The sequence below is a fragment of the Enhydra lutris genome, unplaced genomic scaffold (genome assembly GCF_002288905.1).
Source record: "Enhydra lutris kenyoni isolate GAN:26980312 unplaced genomic scaffold, ASM228890v2 scaffoldscaffold39, whole genome shotgun sequence".
NCBI lineage: Eukaryota > Metazoa > Chordata > Mammalia > Carnivora > Mustelidae > Enhydra > Enhydra lutris.
Genome location: NW_019154123.1, coordinates 20799745 through 20823793, shown reverse-complemented (window position 1 = coordinate 20823793; position 24049 = coordinate 20799745). Strand labels below are relative to the sequence as shown.

Genomic DNA, 24049 nt, shown 5'->3' with positions numbered 1-24049 from the left:
AATAAGAAAGTAAACCATTTATAAATATACATGCACCCAACAGAGAAGCTCAAAAATACATACATCAAATACAGACATAAAAGGAGAAACTGACAGCAATACAATACTGGTAGGGGATTTTTAACACCCCAGCTTACATCACTGATCATCCAGACAGAAAAACCAGTAAGAAAACATTGGTCTTAAATGACATATTAGACCAGATGGACTTTAAATAGACACACACAGAACATTCCATCCAAAAGCAGCAGAATACACATTCCTCTCAGGTGCACATGGAATATTTTTCAAGATAGATCACGTGTTAGGCTATACGACAAGTCTCAGTATCAGGAAGACTGAAACCATAGGAAGCATCTTTTCTGACCAAAATGGTATGAGACTAGAAACCAATTACAAGGGAAAAACTAGAAGAACTACAAATACATGGAGATTAAACATGTCACTGAACAACTACAGAGAAGAAATTAAAAAATACCTAGAGACAAATGTAAACAAAAATGAAACATATCAAAATCTGAGATGCAGCAAAAGCAGGTCTAAGAGGAAAGTTCACAACAATACAGGACTATCTCAAGAAACAAGAGAAATCTCAACCAAACAATTTAACTTTACACTAAAGAAATTAGAAAAAGAACAAAGCCCAAAGTTAGCATAAGGAAGGAAATAATAAAGATCAGAGTGGAAATAAATAAAACAAAAACTAAAAGACAATAGAAAAGGTCAATGGGAGGAGGGAGGCAAGATGGAGGAGGAGTAGGGGACCTCGCCTGGACTGGTCCCCTGAACTGAGCTGGATATCTACCAAACCATCCTGAACACCCATGAAATCAGTATGAGATTGGTGGCTTCCGACTGCTCCAGATTTTCCTCGGGTGCATTTTGCCTGGGTCGTGGTTGATATTTTGGACTCTGTACATTCCCTCAACCATCTCTCAACAGAATGACTAGGAGGAGGAACTCCCAACAAAGAAAAGAACCACAGACAATGGCCTCTGACATAGACTTAATGGATATGGATATAAGGAAGATGTAAGAAAAAGGCTTCAGAGTAACATTTATAAAGTTGCTATTTAGTCTTGAGAAAAGTATTGGCAACAATATAGAATCTCTAAGGGCAGAAATGAGAGCTGATCTCACCAAACTTAAAAATGCTATGAAGGCGATGCAGTCTAAAATGGATACTCTGAATGCTGGGTAAATGGAAAAGAAGAATGAATTAGTGGTCTAGAAGATAAGCTGATAGAAAGGAAGTCAAGAAGGATAGGGATAAAGTACAAGCTCATGAGATCAGACTTAGAGAGATCAATGATGCCATGAAATGTTCCAAAGTCAGAATTATTGGGATCACTGAGGGGGGTGGAGAGAGAGAGAGGACTAGAAGGCATAATTGAGCAAATCATAACTGAGAACTTCCCTAATCTGGGGAAGGAAACAAACATCCATGACCAAGAGGCAGAGAGGACTCCTCCCAGGATAAATAAAAATAGATCAACACCCTGGTACATAATAGTAAAACCTGCTAATCTTACGGACAAGAAAGTTACCTGAGAGCAGCTAGGGGGAAGAGATTTCCTACCTATGGTGGGAGAAACATCAGAATAACATTAGATCTGTCCAAAGAGACCTGGCAAGCCAGAAAGGGTTAGCAAGACATAATCTGGGTACTAAATGAGAAGAATATGCAACCAAGAATACTTTACCGACCAAGGCTGTCATTCAGAATGGATGGAGAGAAAAAGAGCTGCCAGGAGACAGGCAGAAAGTGAAAGAATATGTGACCACCAAGTCAGCCCTCAAGAAATAATTAAGGGGGGGTTCTATAAAAGAAAAAAGACCCCAAGAGTAATATCTAGAAAGTAACAGAGACAATCTACAGAAACAGGGACTTTACAGGCAATATGATGGCACTAAATCCATATCTTTCAAAAGTTACTCTCAATGTGAACAGCCCAAATGCTCCCATGAAATGGCGCAAGGTTTCAGACTGGATAAAAAGACAGGACCATCTATATGCTGCCTACGATAGACTCATTTTGAACCTAAAGACACCTCGAGATTGAAAGCAAGGGGATGGAGAAAGATTTATCATGCAAATGGATCTCAAAAGAAAGCTGGGGTAGCAATTCTCATATCAGACAAATTGGATTTTTTTTTTTTTTTTGGTTAATTTTTTTTTTTGTAAATTTTTTTTTTTAATTTTATTTTTTTAAACATATAATATCTTTTTATCCCCAGGGGTACAGGTCTGTGAATCACCAGGTTTACACACTTCACAGCAACAAATTGGATTTTTAAACCAAAGACTGTAGTAAGGACCAATTTTTAAACTAAAGACTGCAAAGGAACACTGTATCATACTTAAAGGGTCTATCCCACAAGAAAATCTAACAATTTTAAGTATCTATGCACCCAACATGAGAGCAGCCAACTACATAAGCCAACTATTAGCCAAAATAAAGAATCATATTGATAATAATACATTAACAGTAGGAGACCTCAACATTCCACTCTCAGCAATGGACAGGTCATCCAAGCAGATCAACAAAGAAACAAGAGCTTTGAATGACACATTGGACCAGATGGACTTCGTAGATATATACAGAACATTCCACCCTAAAACAACAGAATACTTATTCTTTTCAAATGCACATGGAATTTTCTCCAGATTAGATCACATACTTGGTCACAAATCAGGTCTCAACCTATACCAAAAGACTGAGATTATTCCCTGCATGTTATCAGACCACAATGCCTTGAAACTAGAGCTCAATCACAAGAAAAAATTTGGAAGGAATTCAAACATGTGGAAGTTAAAGAGCATCCTACTAAAGAATGACTGGGTCAACCAGGAAATTAAGGAAGAACTTAAATAATTCATAGACACTAAAGAGAATGAAAACACATCAGTCCAGAACCTATGGCATACTAAAAAGGCTGTCCTTTCAGCAATGTAGCAGGATACAAATCAAAACCACATTGAGATATCACCTTACACCAGTTAAAATGGCAAAAATTAATAAGACAGAAAACAAGAGGTGTTGGCAAGGATGTGGAGAAAGGGGAACCCTCTTACACTGTAGGGGGGAATGCAAGCTGGTACAGCCACTCTGGAAAAGAGGGTGGAGTTTTCTCAAGACATTAAAAAGAGAGCTACCCTATCACCCAGCAATTTCACTACTAGGTATTTACCCTAAAGATAGAGGCGTAGTGAAAAGAAGGGCCATATGTACCCCAATGGTCATAGCAGCAATGTCCACTGTGAAACAATAGCCACTGTGGAAGAAGCTGAGAGGTCGTTCAACAGATGAATGGATAAAAAAGATGTAGTTCATATATACAATGGAATATTACTCAGCCATCAGAAAGAATGAATACCTACCATTTGCACTGACATGGATAGAACTGGAGGGGATTATGTTAAGTCAAATAAGTTAAGCAGAGAAACACAATTAACATATGGTTTCACTCATATGTGGAATATAAGGAATAGTGCAGAGAACCACAGGGGAAGGGATGGAAAACTGAAGGGGGAGAAATTGGAGAGGGAGATGAACCATGAGAGACTATGGACTCCGGGAAACAAACTGAAGGTTTCAGAGGGGAAGGCGTCGGGGGATGGGGTCACCGGGTGGCGGGCATTAAGGAGGGCACGTTTTGTGATGAGCACTGGGTGTTATACTCAACTAATGAATCACTGAACACTACATCAACAACTAATGATGTACTATACAGTGGCTAACTGAATATAATGAAAAAAAAAAAAAAAAGTGAAAAAACAGTCAATGAAATTAAGAGCCAGTTCTTTGAAAAGAGAAACAAAATGGACAAACTTGCAGTTAGACACGCCAAGAAAAAAAAAAAGAGAAAACACAAAATTAGAAATGAAAGAAGAGATGTTACAAATGATAACACAGAAATATGAAATCATGAGACTATATGTATAATTATGTGCCAACAAATTAAACAACACAGAAGAAATGGATAAATTACTAGAAATTTAAAATCTTCCAAGACTGAATCATGAAGAAATAGAAAATCAGAATAGACTGATTACTAATAAGAACATTCAGTCAGTAGTCAAAAACATCCCAACAAACAAAAGTCCATGACCAGACAGCTTTATTGGTGAATTCCAGAAGATTTAATTCAAAGATTTAAGGTGATCCTTCTCAAACTCCTTCAAAAAATACAGGAGGTGGAAATGCTTCCAAACTCATTTTATGAGGCAGGCATTACCCTGATACCAAAACCAGAAAAGGACACCACAATAAAAGACAATTACAGGCCAACATCCCTGATGAACATAGATGCAATAATCCTGAACAAAATATTACCAAACTGACCTCTACAATGCATTAAAAGGATCATACATCATGATCAAGTGGGATTTACTCAAGGGATGCAAGGATGATTCAACATCCATCAAGCAATCAATGTCATACACAGTAACAAAATTAAAGATAAAAATTACATGATCATCTCAATAGATGCAGAAAAAGCATTTGACAAAATCCAACATCCATTTAAAAAAAAACAAACTCACTAAGTGGGTATAGAAGAAACATACTTCAAAATAATAAAGGCCATACATGACAAACCCACAGCTAATATGCTCAACAGTGAAAATGTGAAAGCTTTTTCACTAATATCAGGAACAAGACAAGAAAGCCCACTCTTTCCACTTGTATTCAACATAGTACTGGAAGCCCTTGCCACACCAATTAGGCAAGATAAAGAAAAGGCATAATATTGGAAAGGAAAAATTCAAACAGTCACTATTTGCCAGTGATATATACAGAACATCCATAGATTCCACCAAAAAACTATTAAAACTAATAAAAGAATTCAATAAACTTGCAGGATATAAAATACACAAAAACTAATAGTGAACTATCAGAAAGTGAAGTCGAGAAAACAATCACATTTATAATTGCAACAAAAAGAATAAAATGCCTAGGAATAAACTTAACCAAGATGGTAAAAGACCCATACACTAAAAATTATAGGACAGTGGGAAAAGAAACTGAAGACACCAATAAATGGAAAATTTTCTGTGTCCATAAAGTGGAAAAATCAGTATTGTTAAAATAACCACACCATCAGAAGCAATCTACAGATTCAATTCAATCTCTTAAAATTCCAATGACATTTTTCATAGAATGAGAATAAGTCTAAAATTTATATGGAACCACAAAAGACCTCGAATAGCCAAAACAACCTTAAGAGGAAAAAAACCAAAACTAAGCCAGGGGTATCATGCTCCCTGGTTTCAAATTATATTACAAAGCTACAGTAATCAAAATAGTATGGTAATGTCACAAAAACACATGTAGATCAAAGAACAGAGTAGAGAGCTCAGAAATAAACCCAATTATAAATGGTGAACTAACGTACAACAAAGGAGTCAAAAATGGGAAAGGACAATGGGAAAGGACGGTTTTTAAATTATGTTGGAAAAACTGAATAGCTACAATGCAAAATAATAAAATTGGACAACTATTTTACACTATATATATAAAAACAATTTTAAATAGAGGTGCCTAGGTGGCTCAGGTCATGATCCCAAGGTCCTGGGATCGAGCCCTGCATCAGGCTCCCCGCTCAGCAGGAAGCTGCTTCTCCCTCTCCCATTCCCCCTGTTTGTGTTCCCCCTCTCTCTGTCCCTATGTCAAATAAATAAATAAAATCTTAAAAAAAAACAAAACTTCAAAAGGATTGAAAACTTGAATGTACAACCTAAAACCATAAAACTCCTATAAGAAAACATAGGCAGTAAGCTCCTTGACAATGGTCTTAGCAATGTTTTCTAGCAATAGAAACAAAAGCAAAAGTAAACAAATATGAATACATCATACTAAAAAGCTTCTGCAGAGCAAAAAAACCCACCAAAAACAAACAAACAAACAAAAAAACCCCACAACAAAACAAAAAGGCAATAAATAAGAGGAGATATTGGCAAATTATATATCCTATCAGGGGTTAATATCAAATATATATACAAAGAACTCAAATAACCCAGTAACCAAAAAAATCCAATTTAAAAAATGGGCAGAGGATCTGAATAGACATTTTTCTAAGCATACAGATGGCCAATAGATATATGAAAAGATGCTCAAAATCATTAATCATCAGGGAAATGCAAATCAAAACTACAATGAGATATCATCTTACAGCTGTGAGAATGGCTATGATAAAAAAACACAAGAAATAGTAAGTGTTGGCAAGCTGAGGAGAAAAGGGAATCCTCGTGCACTGCTGAAAATATAAATTGAGCAGGCACTACAGAAAAAGATATAAAGGTTCTTCAAAAACACCAAAAATAGAGCTACCACATAATCCAGCAATTCCATTATTGGGTATCTAGCTAAGGAAATCAAAAATACTAATTCAGAGAGATATATGCACCCTTATGTTCAATGCAGAAGTATTTACAATGCCAAAGTATAAAAAAACCCTACATGTCCATTAATGTACTAATGGATAAAGAAAATGTAGCATGTATAACTTGATCCTTAAACAACAACAGTTTGTTTTTCACAGGTCCACTTATGTGCAGATTTTTTATAGTACTATAAATGTATTTTCTTCCTTATGGTTTTAATATTTTCTTTTTCTCTAGCTTACTTTATCATAAGAATACAGTATCTAATATATACAATATATGTGATATTTGGCTGCTTATGTTATCAGTAAGTCTTCTGTTCAAAAATAGGTTAGTAGTAGTAAAGTTTGGAGTTTAAAGTTATATGTGGATTTTTGACTGCATGGTGGGGGATCAGTGTCCTAATCCTCATGTTCAAGGGTGAACAGTATATACTATGGAGTATTACTCAGACATAAAAGAGAATGAAATCATGGCATTTGTGACAACATGGATGGACCCTGAAGGTACAATGCCAAGTGAGGTAAGTCTGATAGAGAAAGATAAATAATTCATGTTTTCACTTATATGTGGAATCTAAAAAACAAAACAAAATGAAACCCAGACTCACAGATAGAAGAGATTAATGGGGATTTGGGGGGTGGCAGCAGGCCAAATGGATGAAGGGAATCAATAAATGCATAGTTCCAGTAATAAAATATATGGCATGGGATGTAATGTACAGAATGGAGCATGGGAAGCAGAGTCAGTAACCCTGTACTAACTTTGTAAGGGGATAAATGGTAACTAGATATATTTTGGTGACAATTTCACAACACATAGAAATGTCAAATCACTATGTTGCACCCCCTGAAACTAATAGAATACTGTATACCAATTATACCTCAATAAATGAAAATAAATCCGTGTCATTTGGAAACAAGACAAAACAAAACAAAAACAACCCACCACGGTTTGAATGCCAAATTACTAAATCCCAGACTTGCCATGAATGGGATTTAACTTAAAAATTAAGAGCTATAGGGGCACCTGGGTGGCTCAGTGGGTTAAAGCCTCTGCCTTCGGCTCGGGTCATGGTCTCAGGGTCCTGGGATCGAGCCCCGCATCGGGCTCTCTGCTCAGCAGGAAGCCTGCCTCCCCCCCTCTCTCTGCCTGCCTCTCTGCCTACTTGTGCTCTCTGTCTGTCAAATAAATAAATAAAATATTAAAAAAAAAATTAAGAGCTATAAAAGTGTGCAACTGCTGTTTTAAAACTTGAAGTAAGGGGCACCTGGGTGGCTCAGTGGGTTAAGCCTCTGCCTTTGGCTCAGGTCATGATCCCAGGGTCCTGTGATCGAGCCCCACATAGGGCTCTCTGCTCCGCAGGGAGCATGCTCCCCCCACCCCACCTGCTTGGGATCTCTGTCAAATAAATAAATAAAATCTTTTAAAAATAAAATTAAATTAAATTAAATTAACTGCTAGACAATTCTTTCCTAACTTTGAGGGCAAAAAAAAAACAAAAAAAAAAAACTGTCCATCTCGGACAATACACAAAAATAAAATCATCAACAAAGACTGACTTTTTCCTTGCAGGTAACTATCATGCCCTTCCTATTTTTCCAAGATTCCCACTTGCCTCCAAAAGGAAGAGAAATGAGAAGAAAATGCCCATGCACTATTCAAAACCCAAGATCTTGTGTTTTGTTGTTTTTCTTTTATTTTTTGAATTCTGATAAACTTTTGGCCTCATTAGAACTCAGTCAGATTCTCGGGGTACCTGGGTGGCTCAGAAGGTTAAGCATCTGCCTTTGGCTCAGGTCATGATCCCACAGTGTTGGTATCAAGCCCCACGTCAGGGTCCCCACTCAGTGGGGAGTCTGCTTCTCCCTTTCCCTCTGCCCCTCTGCCCCTTTCCCTCATGCCCTCTCTGTCTCTCTCTCAAATGAATAAATAAAATATTTTTAAAAAATCAGATTCTCATTCAAATTCTTTCAAACCTGTCACATTGGATTTTTGCAACTATTTTTATCCTTTATTTTTTCTATCATGGGATTCGTACCTTAGTGTTTCTACAGGTTTAAAGCATCCTCTCTCTCCATATCAAGCAAAGCCCTATTTTTTTGCAGCCTCTCGCAACTTTGGAAGACTTATAAAATAGCACTTCAGTTTGGGTGGATTCTATCTGTATAGAATGTAACATAATCATGAGAGCTGAGACTCCTAGAATATAATCAGGTTTAAATTTCATAAACACAATCATGAAAATACTTAAATACATATTTTTAACATAAACTACCTGGGTAAGAGGTAACCCTAAACTCTCAATAAATAAGACTCAAAATCGGAAATTACATGTTAAGAAAACACTTTAAAATGGTAAATCAGTGCTCAGAGTTTGAAAATAAAATTCTAAAATGCAAGGCTGTGCACATAGTTTTGTTTTTTTAATTAAGTATTTGGATATATGGCTCTGACACTTTATATAATAGCATATACAGTAAGCAAGTCTGCCTCTCTAGTTCTCAGTTTTCCCAATTAAAAAAAAATGGTAAGAATGAACTAAAGATTATCTGCAGATTTCTCCCAAAGACTTCCATAACTTATACTCACACAAAGAGGGACTTCTTTCATAATTTAAAAGCACAGCACAGTTAATTAAATGAGATAGAAGTGTTGTAGCCTTTACTTTTTCTGTACTGAGTTTTTAATATAATAAAATACTAGAGACCTTTTATAATATCAACAATTGCCAGAAACATGTTTTGGTGGTCACAAGAACTGGAAGCAATTTAGCATTCATGCTCCTTTCTAATCAGGTACTGCAATGTTTATCCTTTTAAAGTACGGTCAAATCATAAGGAGTTGTTTGGGTCTGGATGATCTGTAAGGTTCCTTCTCACTATTAGATTCTATTCACTTGGGATACCTGGGTGGCCTAGTCAATTAAGCAGCTTCCTTTGGCTCAGGTCATGATCCCAGGGTCCTGGGATGGAGTCCCGGCATGGAGCTCCTTGCTCAGCAGGGAGCCTGCTTCTCTGTCTGCCTCTGTCTGTCACTCTGCCTACTTTTGCTCACTCTCTGACAAATAAATAAATAAAATCTTTAAAAATAAATAAATTCTATTCACTTACTCTTCAATGTAGATGGGAATGTCTAAAAACTGACGGCTAACAAGAGATCCTTCCAGATAAAGAAAAGGAACTAAATAAGGATCAACATACAAAGCAGCACAAATGTTTAAGTCCAAGGAGGCAAAAACCATCTCTGGGACATAGGACTAACAATGGTTGTGAGGAGTTTTACTAAGATTGAGATATTCTCTGGGTTGGCTAGGTTCATTCAAATGCCTCCCAAGATGATAAATAGCCCAGGAAATCCATTAGGATGTATTCAAATGCTTAATACTGAATCTTGACAAAACACAGTGAGGCTATTCATACATGGGTATGCCACAAGAATAGTTTAAATTATTATTCAAGACTGAAATGATATAATGACTTAGAGATCCTGGGTACCATCTTTCACGGTACACCCTGTAAGTGGAAGAGTCCAGATAGGCTAGCTGTCTACTGATTTTTTTTTTTTTTTAGAGGGTTTATTTGCTTCAGGTTCTTATGAACCGTGAACACCATTGCCTCGGAGCTATCCATGGTGCTTGACTCAGATTCAGCCCACCACTTCCAACAACTGATGCATTAGCTTTCCTACTATAGTATCAATAAGGAGCTGTCTGACCCATCACCCACACTGTGGCCTGGACAATCATGCCAGTATTATGGGCCATTTGTAACCTGTCTATTCCACTTGGCCTGTGCCCAGATCCCCCAGGTGTCCTATTGTGAATCTCCAGCTAACCTACCCTTTCCCCCAGACCTGCTACACCATCTGCTACACAAAACCCTTTCTGTAGAGATAGCACACCCCATACTCTGGGCAAAAGATTATGCTTCTTCAGAGCGAAGCCCCACATGATACCTTATATGAGTTTTAAAACCTTATTATTGTTACAATTTTTTACCACTCAAAAACAAATGTAAATGACTTCTAAATTTTGCTATATGTTTTTGTGACTGACTCTGGCATCAGTAAAAAAAATAGGAATTATTAACTCAAGACTGATGTGTAGGTTCCAGGGAATCATGAACCAACTGAAATTATGTGATTCTTTAGGCAGATGCATGTTTTCCTGGGGAAGAGGATATTGAGACTCTTACCCTTAAAACGTTAGAACTACTATCAATATGGTGATGATAATAACTCCCAAATAATGATCACCCAGTTTAAGCACCAGATCTTTATGTTTGTAGTATAATAAATATATGTGGTCTTTGTCCCAGCTCCTGGCACAAAGCTATTAAATCCCCTGGGATTTCCTAAGTAATAGGAGTGTCTTTGGTTATTCATAAGAATCCCCCTTTGAGCACACCTGAGTTTATGCTATGAACAGTTAGGTTCAGAATGAGACTGGTAACCAGAAAGACCATGTGACTAGAGGGTTGGAACTTCCAGTCCTACGCAGCAAATTCTGAGAGGGGAAAAATGGGGAAGGGGAGATTAAAGCTCAATAAAATCTGATGAACTTCTGGGCTGGTGAACACATCCATGTGCTAGGAGGGTAGCATACCCCAATTCCAACAAAAAAGAAGTTTCTGCATTTTGGACACTTCTGGATCTTACCCTATGTACCTCATCATCTGGCTGTTCATCTGTATCCTTTATAATAAACTGGCAAACATAAGTAAGGATTTTCCTGAGCTTTGTGAACCATTCTAACAAATTATCAAAACCAAGGAGGGTGTTGTGAGAACCTCTAATTTATAGCTGATTGGTCAGAGGCACAGAAGAACAACCTGGACTTGCAACTAGTGCCTGAAGAAGGGCAGTCTTGTAGGACTGATCCCTTTACCTATGGGATCTGACTCTATCTTCAGGTAGACGTGTTAGAATTTAGTTAAATTCTACAACACCCAAATGGGGTCCAGAGAGAATTAGAGAATTGCTTGGTGGTATGAAAAACACTCCAGAATATCCAACTTCCTATTTGACACCTCTAAAGGAATGTCCACAACACACAGCAAACTCAGCATGTCTAAAATGAAACTTACTTTTCCTCCTTACTTCCCTAACATGTTCCTCTCCTAAACCTCAGCAGATGATACCACCTAGTTGTAAAGGTAAAAATCCTGTCAGTCATATTTGATTATGATCATGACTCTTTTCCTTATTCGATCAGTGACCACCTATAACTTTCTGAAAGCCTAATAAATTCTTAAAACACTTTTTAAAAAACACTTAAAACACTTTAAAAAAATTTTTTTTTAATTTATTTGAGAGAAAGGCAATGAAAGAAAGCATGAGCAGGGAGGAGAGGGAGAAGCAGGTTCCCTGTGGGCAGGGAGACCAATGTGGGGCTTGATCCCAGGACCACAAGATCATGACCTCAACTGAAGGCAGCCACCTAACCAACTGAGCCACCCAGGAGCCCTTAAAACACTCCTGAAGAGAAAGAATCTCGCATTCTATAATAATTTTGCAGGTCCTAAAGACCACCAAATATGAATAGATCCTGTAAGCTAGAAACTCTTCCCTCTGGACAACTTTTCATTTTCATGAGGCAAGCTTAAAACTCTCTTATCATTCCCCCTCCTCCAATAACTGTACTATGAACATACTGGAGAATATAACTAACTCATTATTCTTCTGATTTTATAGAAAAAGGACAGTTTTCCCTTATCAAAGTGACAAGTGGGGGGCTGTTTCTGCAAAATGGCTCTTATTTGGAATACCTTTCATTCTTATCGAAATAGTCCCAAGGATCATAGCACCACTGTTCAGTGAAGGCAGCTGTTCTCGGTTTCCAGAAGGTAACAGAAATTGTTCTTTGTCAATCACTCCATATCTTTATTCGAAGCCAACATGACAGATGGCACTGCAAAGCAATTGCCAAATCAAAAATGAAAAAGATACAAGTCAAAACCACTGAATTTCCTGGCTGCTGGCACTATTTTGAAAGTCTTAAAGAGAAAAGGAGGAGACAGGAGATAGACGTCCAAGTGAAATAGAAAGACCCTATGCTGTTTCTAACTCTTGGTAAAGCTAAAAAACAAACAAACAAACAAACAAAAAACAAAAAAAAAACCCCACTTTTTAAAAAAGATTTTATTTATTTGAGAGAGAGAGCGAGAGAGAGAGAGCACGAGCAGGGGGCGGGGAGAGGGAGAAGCACGTTTCCCACTGAGCAGGGTGCCAGATGTGGGGTCCAATCCCAGGACCCTGGGATCATGACCTGAGCTGAAGGCAGACACTTGATCAACTGAGCCATTCAGGTGCCCCACGCTTAAAAAGCTTCTTGAGCACTCAGTGTCTGAATTCAGGCAGCAATCTTCCCTTAAAGAGACAACACAATGCCTGGACAAAGACAATGAGCATTTCCCATTCCTCATACATTGCAAGTAAAGATTTGGAAGTTCATACTGTTAAATCCCTATTAGGAATACCTCCTAACATAACTGAGGTTCCTGGTGCTTGTGGAATGAATTAATGGCAAACTTTAAAATGTGCTGACCAAATTTTATTTTGCATTTATTACTAAAAACCAAGAGAGGTCAAATTCATGCTTATAGTATAGTTGGCCTTAGCATCACATAAAAATTTTTCCTATTGTCAGATGTCCACTGAGAGAAAATCAATACGCAGCTTAAGGCCAACAAACGCTTATAATTATCAAGAACAGAACAAAATCAAGGAATACTCAGACTTGGAATACCCTGTACAGTTCTACTAGCTGCTTGTCAAAAAGACATGATGGCACTAGGTAACACTGTAAAGGAGACAATTAAAATTAATAGATGCCTTAGTTGTCTATACCAGCCTACAATGTTATTCAATAAAATTTTATTATCTTGCCTCTCTCAAATCATTAGAAGTGACCAAAGTAAAATGCAATCATCCTCTTAAGAGTCTTTCACACAGATAAATTTTCATTTTTGTTAAATCCAATTATTAATTTTTAATTTAAAAAAGTTTTTAAATACATCATGGTTTTGGTGTTATGTCCAAGACTTCATCAAGTCCAAGATTCTGCAGATTTTCTGTTGTTTATTCTTAAAGTTTCATTTTATGCTTTGTAATTAAGTCTATGATCCATTTTGAATTAATTTTCGCATAAGGTGTGAAGTTGAGATCAAAGTTCATTTTTTTTTTAAGATTTTATTTATTTGAAAGAGAGAGAGGGTGTGCATTGGGGTGGGGGGGAGAATGAGAGGGAAAAACAGAATCCCTGCTGAGCAGGGAGCCCTATGTAGAACTTGATCACGCCACCTCCAGGATCATGACCTGAGCCGAAGGCAGTCACTTAACCAACTGAGCTACCCAGGAGCCCTCAAAGTTCATTTTTTAACCTATGGTTGAAAGGATGAAAACATAAGCTACGGATTTGGGAGAAAATATTTGCAAAGCACTTATCTGATAAAGGACTCATACCTAGAATCTAAGAGCTTTCAAAACTCAACAGTCAAAAAACAAACAGCCCAGTTAGGAAGTGGGCAAAAGGATATGAAGAAATACTTCATTAAAATATTTCTTTATATCCAATAAAATATGGATGGCAAGTAATGAAAATATTTTTGACACTACTTATCATTAAAGAAATGCAAATTAAGACCATGATGAGTTATCATTACACATCTATTTAAAACAGCTAAAATAAAAAATAATGAGTATACCAAATGCTAGCGAGGGTACAGAGAAATTGGATCTCTCATACATTACTGATGGAAATGTAAAATGGTACATCCACTCCAGAAAAGTGTCAGTTTCTTTAAGAACTAAACATACGTTTACCACACAACCTAGCAATTAACACTCCAGGGCATTAATCTCAGAGATATGAAAAGTTACCTTCACACAAAAACCTGCACCTGATTATTCACTGCAGGTTAGAACAGCCCAAAACTGGAAATAACCAAAATGTCTCCTAGGTTGATAGCTAAAATGTGACATCCATTCCACAGAATACTACTTAGCAGTAAAAAAGAACAAACTATTGATACACACAACTTGGATGGATTCCAAGGGCATTATGTTGAATGACAAAACCAATCTCAAAAGGTCACATACTATATTTTTGTAACATTGTAAAACATGACAAATTTTCAGAGATGGAATTAGTGGTCACCAGGGGTTAGAGGCAGGGGGTTGGTAGGTTTGACTATAAAGAGGTAGCATAAGGGAGATTTTTTTGGTGACAGACTAATTCTGTATCTTGACTGTGGTGATGGCTACACTATATTCATGATAAAATGATACAGAACTATACATATACCATTATCAACTTCCTGGTTTTGGTACTGTACTATAGTTACATAAAATGTAACCAACAGGGGGAAACTGGGTGATGTGTACACAGGGATCTTTCTGTATTATCTTGCAACCTCCCATGAATCTATAATTATTTCAGAATAAAAAGTTTTAAACAATCCAGTCACTGTGAAATCATTCAAGAGTTTGGGAAACATGAGAGAATTTATACATCTGTTGAAAAGGGTAATAAAACCAAAGTGCAAACCAAAGATGGATAGGGATGATCATGGTGCAGTCTAGAAAGATAGCTGGAGAGTTTGTTCAACTCCCCAAAATAAATAGTTTAACCAAACATTTACTGAATATCTAGTATATGCAAGACATAGTGCTATAAATAGCAGTGGGGTTAAGAAAAAGTCTAGTACTTACCTCTGAATTAATTTACTAAGAAGCTAGAACAATTATTAAAGGTCTCAGGGCCTCTGCAAAAGCAGTTCCCTTTGCATGGAACACAATTCTGTTTTTCTATTTAGTTCTTAACCATCCTTGATCTCTCTCAGTTCATTGTCACTTCTTCATGGAAATCCTCCCTAGCTCCCCTCATTGCCCTCTACATTAAATTAATTCCCCTCCTACGTGCTCATACAGCACCCTATATTTTTCATTCATAACATTAATCACTATTCACAACTAAAGAACTGTGTAATGGTTTGATATCTATTTTCCCCATTAGGCTAAAAGGGCAAAGACAGGTCTGTGCAGCTCACCACGGTATTCCCAAATCCAGTGTCATGCCTGGCAAATGACCGAGAAGTTCAAAATATATTAGATGAATGAATCCATACAAAGCTATAATTCATATGTACAAATGAGCAGGCAGACCGTAAGAGTTACTGGGTTTAGAAGAACCTGAGATCACTTCACTTTGAGAAAGCCAGTTTATATGGAATAGAAGGCTCATGCAGAGGATAAAGAATCTTATATCCAAAGTTGAACATGATTATCAACCTTTTGGCAACAGGAACCCACTAAAGAACTGAAGCAGGAAAGTAGCGTGTCCAATGTTTTCTATAGGAAAATTACTAAGGAGAATGGACCCAAACTGAGAGGGTAAGACATAAGTGGTAAAAATAATTCCGATGACACTGTGGTAATGAAGGCACAAAATGATGAGAGGCTGCCATGGGAACAGCCACATGTGTGAAATACTAAGAACCAATAGAACTTAAGGACTGATTAAATACAGGGGCATGAAAGGGGGAAGGACCAAAGAAGGTCCAAGAGGTTTAACAGTGAGTAATCAATGAAAACCAGTACTATTAACAGAAATGGAAAATCATAGTTAAGTCCTTTTAGGAGAAGGGAATGTGCTTTGCTACAAGTCTCAGGTAACATCCACGAAATTAAAGATATGAGACTACGCGGGAAAAGAGTCAAGGTTGGCAATGTAATATGTGAGTTGGTCACAATTAAGGTTTAAGACTGAATGAGATTTCCCATAGGGGAGAAGGTATAAAGGGCCTTGAATGAAACCTTTAAAGCCATACGACTTGCCCCTTGCTTGAATGATGCTTATCGTGCTGTGAACTCATTCAGACTGTGAGATCCCTGAGGGCACATCTTATCTCATCCTCACATTCCCTAAAAGTAAACATTAAACAGTGTTGTATGTAACTGGTGCACAGTAAGTAGCCTATTAAAGGAATCAATTATTTTCAAGGTAATTTCTGATTAAAATTTCCTGTTCTACCTGCACTCTGTATTTCAAAAGGCAGTGCCATAGCAGTGTCTGATTTCCTAAAGCTCTATAATTGATGAATTGACAGACAAGACTTTGGGACTGTGAAAAATACTTAAGCCCCCAATGAGATTAGAACTAAAGCAAATCCCCACTAGAAGCTTCTGCATAAAATTAAACAGGAAACGTTATTTACGAAGGGAGTGAAACAAATGAAAATCTTCCATTGTAAGCCTGATACAAGTTGACAATGTACAAAAAAAAGAAGCTTCAGGTGAAATGAAGGATAAACAAGATAATTAAAGGGACTTGAGGACAGCTGAGAGGCATACTTTTTAAAAAAACATAGTGAGGGAAAAGTCATTTACCTGCTTGCCCACAAAATATTACAGATGTAGAATAAAAGGCTAACCTGATTCAATACTTAGATGAACACTGTTTCCCCAAGGTGTATAAAATAAGGAAAAGGACTGCTAAAATCGATCAGGAGACAAATTGGATGACAGCCCCCACCCCCTTAAATTATCTAGGCTACAGTATTCCAGTGTTCTAACCCTGAATCATAGCAAACGTCCTAAGTGCTTCCAGATAGGTGAGTGTCTCTGTGACAGAAGTCCAGGAAAAGAAGAGAAACCGGCTGGAATCACAGATTTTAGGAACCTGACAAGTCAGGTAAACTGTAATCCAACCACCCTCTCAGTATCGGGCAGTTTCCACAAGTCTAAAAAATGGCCAGTCTTTGCCTATTTCCAGCAACAGCAAATGGACCATTGGTAAAGTGACTATTCTCTGGTTGGACAGCTCTAAATTGTTGTAAAACCCTTTGAAGTTATCCCTCAGTAACTTTCACTCTGGGTCCGGGTTCTTAAGAGCTACACAGTGTAAAGTAAAAGTTGTATTTTGGATTTTTATTTTAACTTAAAAAAAACCCAAACAACTAGGTGTTACTTCCTGACGGGTCAATACATACCCTCTTTCTATAATAGGAAAATTGAGTTTTCCCCCCAGCGCTTGACTCCCCTTAAAGGAAAAAGTTATGCCAGGCACAGGTTCCTTTAGACTCCGAGCAGCAACTTCCCAAGCAGAGAGGAGAAAGGGGGCTTAAACAGCTACATACACTAAGATATGCTGCAGCTGACATGAAATCTCCGTTGCCCAGAAGCAAGCAGTTCTAGCCCGTGCCGGGACGCCACAGAAGCCACAGACCTGCCCTGACCCTCTCAGGCTGTGGGGGCCCAAAGTGCCTGCACCTCTCCTAGCCAAAGCCGCGGGGCGCTGAATGGGCGCTCTTTCCCAGGCCAGTGGCCAGCCCGGCAACTCACAGGGCAGAGCGCTCGGCCCGGAGAAGCAGCAACGCCGAGAGGAAGGTTCAGTGAAGCACCTGGCAAAGCCCAAGCCGAGCCACAGGACCAGCTGCCCGTACGCCCAACCACCCTGTCCGCCAGAGGCCACCCGAGAAACGGTACCGGTGGGAGCTTCTGGAGTTGGGAGACGTTTCTGGCTCGGTCGGGGTCCCGTCTATTCCTCCTGCCCACCCTCTCTCTCCACGGCCCAAAGCTGAGCCGGAAGCCACCCCAAGGGGTGGTGTCCAGGAGGCACTCCGCGTTTGGGGTGAATGCTGCCGGGCAGCCCGAGCTCTCGAGCCGGCGGGCAGCTGCGGCGGTCACTCACCGAGAGGACGCTCATGCGGATTGGGGTCTCCAACAGGCACGCCATCTTGAGCCTTCCCACCGGGCTACGGCCGGTGCCGGCGCGGGGGCCGGCACTTTCGACAAGGAACTATTGGGCCAACGAAAGGCGCCGTCTGCAGAAAGTCAGGCAAGTAGACGAGAACACACCACGCTCTAGGCACAGGTGAAGCACGGCCAGGCCCCGCAGAAGGGAGAGGAAAGGAAAACCGCGCCAAGGGCCTCCTCACGAATCGTCCTCTCAAAAACGGCAGCTACTCTCGGCCTGGGTTAGAGGTGGGAGCGGGCAGCAGTTTCCGCATGCGCAAAGAAGGTCTGCGAGCCCCACCTGCCGCTCGCGGTGGGCGGAGCCACGGGGGCGGGGTCTCGCTCTGGCGCTGCGAACTTCACCAGTTGATTCGTTACAATGCTGGAGCTCACGTATTCATATTATGAAAAGCTCGTATGTGGGGTCACACACGTAATTTGAAGTTCACATTTGTATTCATTATCTCACTCCTTTGCACCAGACTCCTAACGTTGTTATTATCGCCATTTTACAGACGGAGGGACTGTGGTCTCAGAATCAGGTCTTCAGCATAATCTGCCATACCCATTTATTCTGGTGTAGTGCTAAGAATAGATACGCTAGAACCAGAACGCCTGCACTTAATCTTTACTACTTCCCTTATTAGCTGCATTACCTCCAGTAAATTACTTAACCTGCTTATGCTTCAGCTTTCTCTTCTATAAAATAAGGGTTATGAGAACGGAGAACTAAAGCTCTATTTCTATAAAATAAGGGTTATGAGAACGGAGAACTAAAGCTCTCTGCCTGGAATGTAGAAGGCGTTATATATGTGTTATTTCCCCAGCCTATGAGTCAAACAGAAAAAAGGGGGGGGGTCAAATATCTGAAGAATTAACACTAAAGTGCTCTGGTAACTGAAGCCAAATAAAAACATGCTTCTAATTAATTTTTCTGATTGATTAATCCAGCTTTCCCACTCCGTGTGTATGTGTGTGTGTTTGTGTACAAAACTGTCCTGGACTTGGCTGGACAGGTTTCACCTGCCTGCTGCCTATAACCACTAAGTTTTCATAGAATGGTTGCAATGAGTACATTATTTGTCTTTTTTTCTTCTTCCATTTTATAGCCACTCCTTAATTCAAGCTGATACTACCTCTCCTGTGGACTAGAGCAATAGCCTTCCAACTGATCTTGTAGACTCTAGCCTTTTCACTTTGCTCCTCACTGCTTACCTATCATCTTCCTGTTTCAGTATCCCCCTCTTTTAGAAAGTTCCCCTTAAGCCACTTTGCTTTTAGAAAAGCCCTACATTAGAACCTGTTTTTGCTAACCAAAGAAATCCAAAGAGAATTTTTGCTTTTATGAAAAAAGGTAGTAAATAAAATAGCAGTTAGAGTTTGTTTTGCAGTGAGTCTTGTTAAAAGCAGCTCTCAACCCCAGGCAGCAGGGGAGAGTGACATCCCTAAGCTCCTTCCCCAAGAACTACATTCAGCATCTCAGTATTAAGCCACCCATAGCCTGTCTGTGAACATCTGTGCCTTATCTCCATTTATTTTGTGTATCTCTTAGCAAGATATGTCCTAAAGTATCAGAAATGTCTAAGGGCTGAAAATGCCAAAAATGTTTCCATATAAAGTAATGGTAATTGCTTCTTCACTTCATGCCATTTTGATTTAGAAAGTTTTTTGTTTTGGTTTATTTTTTTTGTTTTTTTAAGATTTTATTTATTTATTTGTCAGAGAGAGAGGAGCAAGAGTGAGCACAGGCAGACAGAGTGGCAGGCAGAGGCAGAGGGAGAAGCAGGCTCCCTGCCAAGCAAGGAGCCCGATGTGGGACTTGATCCCAGGACACTGGGATCATGACCTGAGCCAAAGGCAGCTGCTTAACCAACTGAGCCACCCAGGCGTCCCTTGATTTAGAAAGTTTTAAAAGAGCTCTCTAATTTTGAATAATGGGGTAAACCTGTACTTGGTTTCCAAATTTATTGTAACCTTAATCATCCTTGCTCATGGCTTTGTGTTCCCAAACATCTGTTGAGTTTCTGGAAAACAAGAATTTCATTTTTAGATTTTTCCTTCTGCAGTATTTCCCAAACTTCAATAATCTGCATACCACCCATGCAATCTTTGTCAGTCTGCACCCAGGTGTTATTATTCACTCTATTTTTCTTTAAGGTTAGTTTCAATTCATTAAATAGTTTTATCTTTATCCTAAACCACAATAGTCTGTAAAATCAAGTTTTTTGTGCTCCTTATTTTTTTTAAAGATTTTATTTATTTATTTGACAGAGATCACAAGCAGGCAAAGAGGCAGGCGGAGAGAGAGGAAGGGAAACAGGCTCCCGGCTCGATCCCAGGACTTTGGGATCATGACCTGAGCCGAAGGTAGAGGCTTCAACCCAAGCCACCCAGGCACCACTGTGCTCCTTATTTTTATTCTAGTACATGTTTATGTAATAACTACAAAAAAATTTAAATGTCCATTCATCGCCTAGAATCATGTCATATACTGTTTGTCATAAGAGAGCAGAGCATAACCTTTGAACAGAGGATACAAAAGTATCACTTGAATTTTCAGCTGATATTTGTATGATATAGAGTTGTGATAGCTGTATTTATCCATGCTTCATCTATTAGCTCAAGCAATACATCTTCCAGGAAACCTCTTCCCCACGTATAAGTTAAGTGACTCCTTCCCCATGTTTTTATGCATCATGTTTTTGCCACTAATGCAGCATCTCCACAGGAATGAGCAGAGAGCCTGATCCAGGCACTCCATCCTGGGATACCTGATCCGAAAGCAGACGCTTAACCAACTGAGCCACCCAGTCACCCCGAGCAATATTAATTTCTGAAAAAATGACAACAAAGTGTGAATTTAATATGGCAAAATAGAAATACAAAATAAAAAGTAAGTAGCTGGACAGAAATCTGAAAAACATTTGTAAATAACTAAGTGCAATTGCCAGGATAGAGAAAGATGAATTTTTGAAAGTAGAAACATACCTATGCAAAAAGAGGAAAGCATAGAAAGTATAGAAAGATAGATGTAAACCAAAAACTGAAGGGCCTCAAAAGGACTTTAGGAGAAACTTTAACAAGATTTGACAACAGAGAGTCTTTAACTAGAACAAAAAGAGAAAATGCACTAATGGTGGTGCAGAAGAGATTATAGTTCAGTTTAACAGTCACTAACTGTGGGTTTACTTGTGCCCATATTATACTAGGGATTCAAAGTAGTATAAAGAAATGGTTTCCAATTTCAAGCAGACAGGAATAAAAGTGAGACTCAGAGGTTCAACAATGTATTTAAGATTTCTCATGGTATGAATAAGAGGCTGAATCAATTTGGGCATAGGCTTCTATATTTCAAAATCCTTATCAGAACACTCACAGTCTCCTGGGACCTGATAGGCCTATCCTACACAGGACAACTAAGCACTCACCTAAGCAAACAGCTAATTAAGTAAAATTTACAAGGGCTTTGCGTTGGGAAACAGTGCATCAGTAATTCATCAGGTGTTTGAAGGGTGTAAAATATGCATGTGCATAAAGCAGTAAGATGTTGAAAAAGTCTTTTATTAAAAATTACAGTAAAAATATAGAAAATGTTTTTTTAAAAAAAGATTTTATATATTTATTTAACAGAGAGAGACTACAAGTAGGCAGAAAGGCAGGTAGAGGGGGAATGGGAAGCAGACTCCCCACTGAGCAGAGATTCCCAATGCGTGGCTCAATCCCAGGACCCTGAGACCATACATAACCTGAGCCAAAGGCAGAGGCTTAACCCACTGAGCCACCCAGGCGCCCCCAAAATGTTCTTTTTATAACCAAATGACGATGGAATTCTAACTTACAAATATGGAAGGAATGATGGAATTTGAAAGCCACCATGTGACAACCATGTAAGCTGTAATTTTTTGAAGAATCATCAATAGATGCTTAAGCTAATTGGTGAAAATTTAATGAAAAACAAGATATTTATCCATTCTCAAAGTATCTTCCTCCAAGTGACTAATGATAGAGAAACTTGATAGACACCAGTTTATTCAGATGATTGCAGTTAATATCACTACTAATGGGGGGGTGCCTGGGTGGCTCAGTGGGTTAAGGCCTCTGCCTTCGGCTCAGGTCATGATCCCAGGGTCCTGGGATCGAGCCCCGCATCGGGCTCTCTGTTCAGCGGGGAGCCTGCTTCCTCCCATCTCTCTCTGCCTGCCTCTCTGCCTACTTGTGATCTGTCTGTCAAATAAATAAATAAAATCTTTAAAAAAAAATATCACTACTAATGGGATAATTAGACACCATGATACAATGCACTGATAAGGATACAACATCACTTTCATGGGATTCCTGCTGAAAATGCACAAGTGTAATCAGAGGAAACATCAGACAAACCCTAACTGAAGGAGATTCTACAAAACAACACACCTACATCCCTTAAAATTGTCATGAAAGACAAAGAAAAGCTGAAGAATTGTTCTAGATTAAAAGACACTAAAGTGACATGACAATCAAATGCAACTTGTGATCTGGGATTGAATCCTGAAAAAGGGAAAAAGCATTTTCTCCTCTTGCTTACAAAGGTCATCAATGGGAAAGTTGGAAAATTTTATCAAAATCTGTAGGTGATTGCTAATCTTTGCTACTGTCCTGAGTTTGGTAACTACTCTTTTTATGAAAAGAATGCCCTTTTGCTCAGGAAATACACAGTGAAGAATTTAAGTATAAAAAAAATGAGTAGCTGTGAATTAAGAAATTTTTTTCTTTAATAATGAAAAAGGAACTCATTTAGAGAATAATTTTTAAAAAGAGGACCAAGGATGCTGAAAATGTATTCTTTCAACAAAATGTATGTACTAGGTACCTACTATGTGCCAGGTACCATGCCCAGGAGTGGGTAATACAACTATGAACAAGATAGATACATTTATGGTTCTCACAGAACTTTCAGACTCAGGCACAAGGTAAGGAGAGACAAGAAAATAAGTCACAAGACTTTTCCTTTTGGTGCTGCAGCCACAACCATGAGTATGCTCAGGCCTCAGAAGAGGCTTGCCTCTGGTGCCCTCCTCTGTGGCAAAAAGAACATCTGGTTGGACACCAATGAGACCAATGGGCATTGGTAAGAAAAAAGGTCCTGCCAATGCTCAAATGCCTGAGAAGGTAACCTGCATGAGGAGGGTGAGTATTCTGCACCGGCTGCTCAGAAGATACCATGAATCTAAGAAGATTGACTGCCACATGTATCACTCAGCCTGTCCCTGAGAGTGAAGGGTAACATGTTCAAAAACATGCAGATTCTCATGGAACACATTCACAAGCTGAAGGCAGACAAGGCTCGCAGGTTGATGCTTCTGGTTGACAAGGTTGAGACCGACAGATCTAAGACCAAGGAGGCTCCCAAGCACCATGAAGAGTGGCTCCAGACCAGAAAGGAGGAATCATCAAGACTTTGTCCAAGGAGGAAGAGACCAGGAAATAAAACTCCCTCTCTTTTGTCTGCACATAGTGGCCTCAGCAATAATACAGATCAGTTATTTAATAAAACATTATCTGAAAAAAAAAAAAAGCTAAAACCCAAAAAGGAGTCATTAGAATGTAGTCAAATAGTGAAAGGGTACGGTCCTAAGGCAGCCTCTAGGAGGGAAATGTCACCAGGACTGAAGTCCTTTCCGTGGAAGTGGTCCCCAAGCTCTGACCTGAAGTGTCAAGAGGAACATAACAGGCAAAGCCCTGGGTTATATTTCACACAGAGCTTGGCTTGTCCATAAACATTCATCTAACTGAACAATTAGTGTACCACTTCACTGTATTTAGGTGTGGAAACACTAACAGATCCTTTAAAATCAATGCTAGAACAAGAGTTCCAATTATTTATAGGAAGAGAGGTACTGTAAAAGCAGCAGGTCTTCAGGTCACTATACCATTTTCTGGATTGCCTGG

At 38.9% G+C, this 24049-nt stretch overlaps 1 protein-coding gene and 1 pseudogene across 3 annotated transcripts in view; one reads left to right on the top strand and one right to left on the bottom strand.

Annotated features, from left to right (window-relative positions):
• Positions 1-18355, bottom strand: part of LOC111155001 (armadillo repeat containing 8) — a 111732-nt gene extending 93377 nt beyond the window's left edge. For 2 of the 3 annotated variants that reach the window (XR_002641115.1, XM_022514993.1), the window contains exon 1: positions 18078-18295. Coding sequence is in view for 2 of the 3 variants with exons in the window: in XM_022514993.1 (XP_022370701.1) it covers positions 18078-18122 (45 nt within the window). In the remaining variant the exon portion in view is untranslated. Of the gene's footprint in view, positions 1-18077 lie in introns of all 3 variants that reach the window. The other variant, XM_022514992.1, reaches the window with a different exon arrangement.
• Positions 18356-23108: 4753 nt separating this feature from the next.
• LOC111155158 lies at positions 23109-23588 on the top strand (annotated as a pseudogene).
• The last annotated feature ends 461 nt before the right edge of the window (positions 23589-24049 follow it).